General features: G+C 33.6%; 1 protein-coding gene across 1 annotated transcript in view; it reads left to right on the top strand.

The window, feature by feature from the left end:
- Positions 1-2,002: 2,002 nt before the first annotated feature.
- The window catches only part of LOC128176559 (heterogeneous nuclear ribonucleoprotein U-like), an 11,550-nt gene continuing 6,062 nt past the window's right edge, over positions 2,003-7,490 (top strand). Inside the window, exons 1-9 of the mRNA XM_052842970.1 lie at positions 2,003-2,286; positions 2,451-2,548; positions 3,970-4,011; positions 4,242-4,551; positions 4,705-4,807; positions 4,950-5,014; positions 5,141-5,280; positions 6,723-6,822; positions 6,939-7,051. Coding sequence (XP_052698930.1) covers positions 2,145-2,286; positions 2,451-2,548; positions 3,970-4,011; positions 4,242-4,551; positions 4,705-4,807; positions 4,950-5,014; positions 5,141-5,280; positions 6,723-6,822; positions 6,939-7,051 — 1,113 coding nt within the window. The 5' untranslated portion in view covers positions 2,003-2,144. The remainder of the gene's footprint in view (positions 2,287-2,450; positions 2,549-3,969; positions 4,012-4,241; positions 4,552-4,704; positions 4,808-4,949; positions 5,015-5,140; positions 5,281-6,722; positions 6,823-6,938; positions 7,052-7,490) is intronic.

Below are 7,490 nucleotides of genomic sequence, written 5' to 3'. Positions count from 1 at the left end.
ATCCTAGTGAAGTTGAAATAAAAGATACTATAGAGTCTGTCATCTGTATTTTTACTGGAAAGGGACATTGATTGTAACATTCAACAAACCTTTATGATAAACGCGATGACTTTAATTTTTCTATAGTCAACTTTCCTTACTTATGTACACATGTAGCAATATACCTTAATTCATCACCTGCATATGAAGTATTGTCTCTCAGTTTATTCGATACGCAACGTCCCGATTATAGTCAACTTTTCGTAAGTTCTATGGTCGATACAATGAGCTTGTCAGCAACTACAATCGTCCAATGGGTCGCATGCTGAGGTCTGTGCTTGCTCTGCTCCTGTTTTGCATTTTTACTTTGGACTTTTGATATTTCGAACACTGTTCCTTATCACCACATGCATTATTTAGCATTTTATAAAGGGACAATTGACGTGATATCTAACACATACACATATATTGTTTACATTATTGAGCTATTTTATTTGATAAAATGACAGCATGGATTATCCGAACTCCACGGACTTGTGTTGATCGACTTACATATACTCTCCGAAAACCTCAGCTGCTTTTGTCAACTACATATCATTATGTTAGCTACGACCGCAGTGTGCCTTTGGACCTTCTGTTCTTCCATATACAGAAAAATTTGCCGTTCCCTTTATGTATATTTTCTGCAACGCCTGGTACCGTATTTGTAAACCACCACTCCACCAGCGAAAGCATTCAATTTGTTGTTTGTTTAGAACCATTTTAACAAGACCTTGGACTTTCGGTAGGATGTGACTATTTTTTTCTTGCGTCAAAACAAGTTAAATATACCGCTGGTTTCAAGTGAAATATACACAGATTGCATAGTCTTAACTCAAAAGCCAAATCTTGTTGATTTCAGAGAACCATGGCTGAGTGGCCAGAAATGCCTGAATAGACAGGCCTACGTCACAATGCTGTTTGACACAACTACCCAAAGTCCATGCTCCTGCTAAATTGGTTCTAGGTAATGGCAACTATAGGCCTAATGGCTTAAAAATTATAGAGCAATTTTACAGAGATATATAGGTACATAGATATATAGGTACATTTGGACAAATCAAACTAGGCATTAATAAGTTAAACAAACTTAAACGGGGGAAAGTCAGCGGAATGAACGTGAATACAAATATGTATATTTACATCTACCAAGTATTATTCCCTCTATTTCTTACGGAAACTTATATATAGTTAATTCATTTAGTTCTATAGAAACAGGCAGGCTGAAATTTACACGCTTTTTTTATCGATTGGTCGAAATCTACAGCGGCTGAAAATGACAAGAAACTGACAGGACAGATATCGACAGGCCCTGTTTATCGATTGGTCCAAATCTACAGCGACCTAGGAAATATTGCACGAAATATTGTTTCTTTTAGCTAACGTACTTATACGTACATTATCAGTAATTTAGGGAATTTTACTTTTCATAATCAATTCATTAATTAGCTAAAAGACAGATGTTAATATAAACAATAAAATACTTTCTTTGATGATTCATTTGGGTTATGAAGGTAGCGATCATTGCAGAAAAAATTTAGATAACCAGCTAACGCGGGTTGTGTATTTTTTCTGCAATGTCGCTAACATCATATCCCGAATGAATCACCAAAGAGGGCATTTTATTGTTTTAATAACGCGAAATGTATATTTAACTCGAAATAGATTCTTTTTTAAAGATTTCATTCATTTTTTTTCCACTGCAGAGTTTTGTAAGGAGTAAAATAAAAAAATATATATAGATTTAGAGGTATACGGACGGCATGAAGTGTTTTTTGGAATATAACTTTTAATGCGTATTTTGGATTTGGACACCGCATTTTTGTAATTTTACTTTAAATATTGCTTTTATCCCCAATGCGCATTATGACCGTCCGTAAATGTTCCGTAGCTAACATTATATATAACAGTAGATTCGCGATTTTTCGTCTTTCTACACTTCGTTTTGACAAATTTAAAACTGAAATCGTAAATATATAACAACTCAGGCATGTGCGTCCGCTTGCCGCCATTTTGAAACTCTGTGACCGTATGAAACTGACGCTCAGTATAAACAAGCAATTTATGGAATAACAAGGAATAATTGCGCTATTTTTAATATCTGTAAGCGGTTTGGATAAGGGAAGATGAGTGATATAGATCCAAACAAGCTGAAAGTTGTCGAACTGCGCGAGGAATTGAAATCGCGTGGGTTAGACACCAAAGGAACAAAACCGGTATTGGTCAAGCGTCTGAAGAAAGCGTTAAACGAGGAAAAAGGCGGATCGGGTAAGTGAATTTGCCGGTTTTTTTTTTTCAAAAATCTTATCACATTATAAATGTAAATAGACGTGCTGTAAGGATGTTTACCTATGCAACAACGTGAACGTTGTTTGCAAATAACATTGACCTTGACCTTTCAACAGCATGTACGATTTATTGTTACTTTTCAGTTGCTGATGAATCCACTGATTCAATTGCGGATGATTCACAAGAATCGTCTACATTAGACGATAGCACTGCACAAGAATCACCGACAAAGAATGATCAGGTTAGTTTATATATTTAAACAGGTTAGGACCACTCTCCCAAATGGGATATAATAGCCCGTTTGGGATATAATAGCCCAAATGGGATATAAATTTTAAGTGCAAAAAATAAAAAAATTTGATTTTGAAATTTTTGATATAAATCCGCATTAGAATTGATGTAATACAACAACTTTTGGTAAACAACTTTTTCTGTAGCTGTACTATTACGGAAATTGATCCCTCAGTTTATCCAAAACTTCTTGGGGATCAATCTTACAAACTATAGAAATATAGAAAAACTTCTTAACCAAAAGTTGTTGCATTTTATTCACATTAATGCGGAATTATTTCAAAAGTTTTAAAATTAAAAAAAAAAAAATTTGCACTTAAAATTTATATCCCATTTGGGCTATTATATCCCAAACGGGCTATTATATCCCATTTGGGAGAGTGGTCCCAACCTGTTAAATGAGGTTTGCTCAGATGTTCTCTGATACAGTATCAACCAGACATAACCTAACATTAAAAGCAGACCCCAAAGGCTGATCTGTCAGTTATGAGCAGACACAGAAAGCAGACCAGGGATTGGTTGGATTCTGCTCCGTTGGGTTGGGTTGGTACTGTAGTTTATAGGTATATGTCACATAATTCCTTGACAATTGGCATAAATATCCTGATAAACTTAAAATAAACATTGCAGTAACATATATTATAAAGTACCTCAATACTAACACAGTGTACCAAATACCCCAAAGATAAATGATGATATTCATACAGCATTAATGGAAATCGGTGAGATTTTCATAATTGAAAATCAGTTTCCCGCAACTAACTAATTATCGATTATATTTGGAGGTTTTTATATTTTATTGTTTCGTGCTAAAAAAATGTAAATAAACAAGTTACAATGAACAGATTCGTTTCTAGGCTTTCGTATTTTAATTTACTTTCTAGCCATATAAATTATATATTCAAAAGATTTTCTGTAGTAGGCAGTCCAATATTTAATTTTCTTGAAACCAAAATGCGTCCAAATTCAAGAATGTGCTATATTTCCTTAGTAAGAATATGGAGCTCGTCTGACATGTCAGCCAATTTCAGACTGTGCGTCTTTTTAGGGTTTAGATAGTTCGCATCTAGAATATTCTGTTTATGATATGCGCTGGTTGAAAGGGGATTAAACCTCAAGCGATTAATCGTAATGAAACTTTTTAAGATCTAGTGCTTAGAATGTGGTAACAATCGACTGATTTTCGATTACATTTGATGATTGGAACATCACTATCATACAAAGAGACTGGTTTTCAACAAATTTTGAAATATTGTTCAATATATTGCAGCTTGGATTAATTTTGTAAAAAATGGTTTTTGTTGAATTATTTGATTATTAAAAAAATAAATGTTACTTTGTGATACTGAACTTGAATATTGTTTGTTACAGACTGAAAATACTTCACAACAATCAGCGGAAGAATCTGTTGAGGTATCTACTCATAAAGTGTTTACATTACCTATTACTAACAGTATAACAGAAGCCCTTAACCATATATTAAGAGTAGTGTATTTTTGTTGCAATTTCCACAAGATTTTTTTGAATTATTTGAAAATTAAATTTTAATGCAAGTCTGTTCATGGACAAATGTAGGTAGTTCAGAACGATTTCAAAAGTATAAAGTACAATAGATTTACATGAATTTAATGCAATTTTTGCAGACGCCAGCAAAAACAGAGCCTGAACCAGAAGTTCAGCCTAAACCAGATGTCACAGAAGAAGTAGCACCAGCTCAGGCAGAGCCTGAACCTGTCGAAGTGGAGCCAGAAGTTGAGTCCAAATCAGAGCCAGTGAAAGCTGAACCAGAGCCGGCTCCAGCTGAACCAGAGCCGGCTCCAGCTGAGGAACCAATGTCAGCAGATGCGGAATCTGCAGAAGTGAAACAGGAAGAGGAAACGGCTAATGGGGTAGACGTCAAAAAAGAAGCCAAAGATGAGGAAATGAAAGCTGTGGAAGAACTCTCAGATGATGGTAAGACTAAACAAAGTGATTATTTTATGATATAGAAAAGATAAAATATAGGTGTATAAATGCATAGATTTGGTTGAAAATGAATTCTGACTTGCCATGAAGCAGCAGCAACTTGAGAATTATTTAAGTTTTTGATGATGTGAACTTTAAAAGATGAAAAGAAAAGAAACAGAAAAAGGTCAAGGAGTCGATCTCGTGAGAGACGCCACTCCCGGGAGGACAGACACAGATCTAGGTCAAGGTCACATGAGAGAAGGTAAGTTATTCTCTCTGTAAAGTTTGTAACATTTTGTCCTTTTACTCTTGCCATCATGGAGTTGTCAAAACAGTTCAAAGTATTTTTTGTTTTAATTAAAATAAACTTTGTTCAAATTGATTTTTTATATATTTCTTGACAGATATAAGAAAATAGAAATGGAGGATGATGCATGGGAGTCATCAACTGATGTTCTACTGGACAGATGTAAGTATTTGATTAGATTTTATATTCTATTTCATACCTCTCAAATAAAATACTACATGTATTAAGAGATCAGCATTGTAATTTATCAACTAAGTCCTCTTTTTCTGTTTTAATTAAACTACACAGTTAATGCTGACTTGAGTCTGAAAGTCAATGAGAACAATTTGTCTGCTTCCCCTTTTACGGAAGGAGGATTTGCCATGATGTGGACTGGAGTCCGCGCAACCTATGGGGTCAAAGCAGGAAAAGTTGCATATGAAGTGAAGGTATGTACACAGAATACCTCATTAGGCCAGCATTTTTTTATTTTTAGATTTACGAAATATTTTTCAAATTATTTGGTGAGGAGGAGGGAAAAAAAATAAAAATAAAATTGAAAAATTTGTCCGTCAAGAAAAAAAAATGAAAATAAAACAATTTTTCAACAATATTTTTTTTATTTTTAAAATAAGAACATGTGTCTAGGAGCTGCCATTTTTTAAAAATATCTAAGTAATTTTGGTTGTTGGTGATGTTCTTATCATAACATAGTTTATCCATGGGCACTGAAAATTTGTGTTGATATATTGTACATGCATGTATAAAAACGAAGGTTTTTTTTTTATAAATACAAGTACATACTGTACATATACATTAAGACCAAAAAAAAATAAGGGAGTTTTCACTTCTTCCTTGTAGAAAAACAGGAAGAAGTTTGAGAAATAATTTATTTGATTAAATTAACAATGCTATTCACAAATTCAAAATTTAAAATATTGTTACTGAAAATAAATTGGATTAGAAGCATGTCCATAAATGTCAGTAAAAAATCAAACAAGTTTTTTTTATTTAAAAAAGACTAAATAACTTTTCAAATTTTATTTATTTATGTAACTATACCTTTAATAAAGGAAATGTTTCGTTATTTTGTTAGCTTTAACCTTAATGACAAATAAAATTATTCTCTTTCCTTCAGTCATAAGACCTGTGTTCAGTGTGTTTAGGGTTATTAGTCCAACCCTATGACCCACTTACAACCGTTATGTAGAGGATCTATTTCCAAACGGTTAAATTATGATTATTCTAGAATTTATTTTGCAAAAATGTTTTTTTTTAAAGTAACTTATCATTTTCTTGTCAATGAGGTGTTTTTTTTTAATTTACAGAATTGTGATAGAAAAAGACTTCAACTTCTCTTTATTGAGGAAATTCTGGCTAAGTTGCCGATCACAAAACTTAATAGGGTCGTAAATTGTAGGGTTGGACGAAAGCAAACAGGAGTAGGCCCTTTGGTGGTTTTTTGTGACTTCTAGTGCCTGTGACTTGATCGGAAAGAACTTGGTCTTTTTATTAAATCAATGCATGAACAACAATAATTCAGACTACACATACGTGATTGCATCAACATTTATTTTTATTTTTACCAGAAAGAAAACTTCGGGTCGGAGGAAAAAATAAAATAAATAGCTAGTTCAGGTCCTTTTATTTTTATTTGAATTTTTAAAAAATAGGGTCGGCGGGTTTGTAAATCGAAATTTTAAAAAATGCTGGCCTTACTCTGTATTTAATCAAACAGATAGCATTTGTAACCAAACTTTAACTAAGCTTGGTTTTAGTGTTCTTTCCTTAGAACAAAGCCATATATAGAGTGATGTAATTGTATAAAAAACCTTTATCTGATTATAAGTAAGGCATGTATTTAATTGTAAACAATACCTGATACTTATAGTTGACAGAGAATTGTGATGTGAGTCATTTACCATCCGAGGAGGTTCATCCTAACGTGCTTCGGGTCGGCTGGTCGGCAAATTCCACTTCTATGCAGCTAGGTAAACCAGTCAAAGCTCTGTTGTTTCTCATTTTAAGTCTACAAATGTATGGACCAAGTATGGTTGGGTTGTAAGATTATAAGGACAGTTTAATTAGCCTTGTTTTGCTGTTTCAGGAGAGGAAGCCAAGTCATTTGGGTATGGTGGCACTGGAAAGGCTGCCACAGAGTGCAAGTTTGAAGACTACGGACAGCAGTTTACTGCGGGCGATGTTATCACAGCTTATTTGGTAAGTGCTTGGTTATTTCAGGGCAGTTGATCCAATGGATAAGAGTATTGAATAGTTTGCCCAACTGGAGTCACTTAGATGGGTTTCTTTTCTGATAGCAGTTGGAGAGATAGTTGCAATGATTTGTTGACAATGTTTGGTACAAAGTTGATGGTGTTAGTTAGATAAATCGTTTAAAAAAAAAATTCATTCAGGGTCAGTTTAACTAAAAACCTGAAATGCATGTACATGAACTGTAAAATGATGTATTTCTTAATACTTTGAGTTTTTGTTGTTCCAGTGTTAATAAATTAGTATCCTCTTTTTTATATTTATACCCCTGCTTCGAAGGAGAAGGGGGTATACTGTTTTACTCTTGTGTGTCTGTTCGTCTATAACAGAAATTTCTGTTGCATTTTTCTCAGCAACGATTTATCGCAGATGCTTGATATTTTAACAC

Source organism: Crassostrea angulata, chromosome 3 (genome assembly GCF_025612915.1).
Source record: "Crassostrea angulata isolate pt1a10 chromosome 3, ASM2561291v2, whole genome shotgun sequence".
NCBI classification, from domain to species: domain Eukaryota; kingdom Metazoa; phylum Mollusca; class Bivalvia; order Ostreida; family Ostreidae; genus Magallana; species Magallana angulata.
This window is presented reverse-complemented; position numbering and strand designations above follow the sequence as displayed.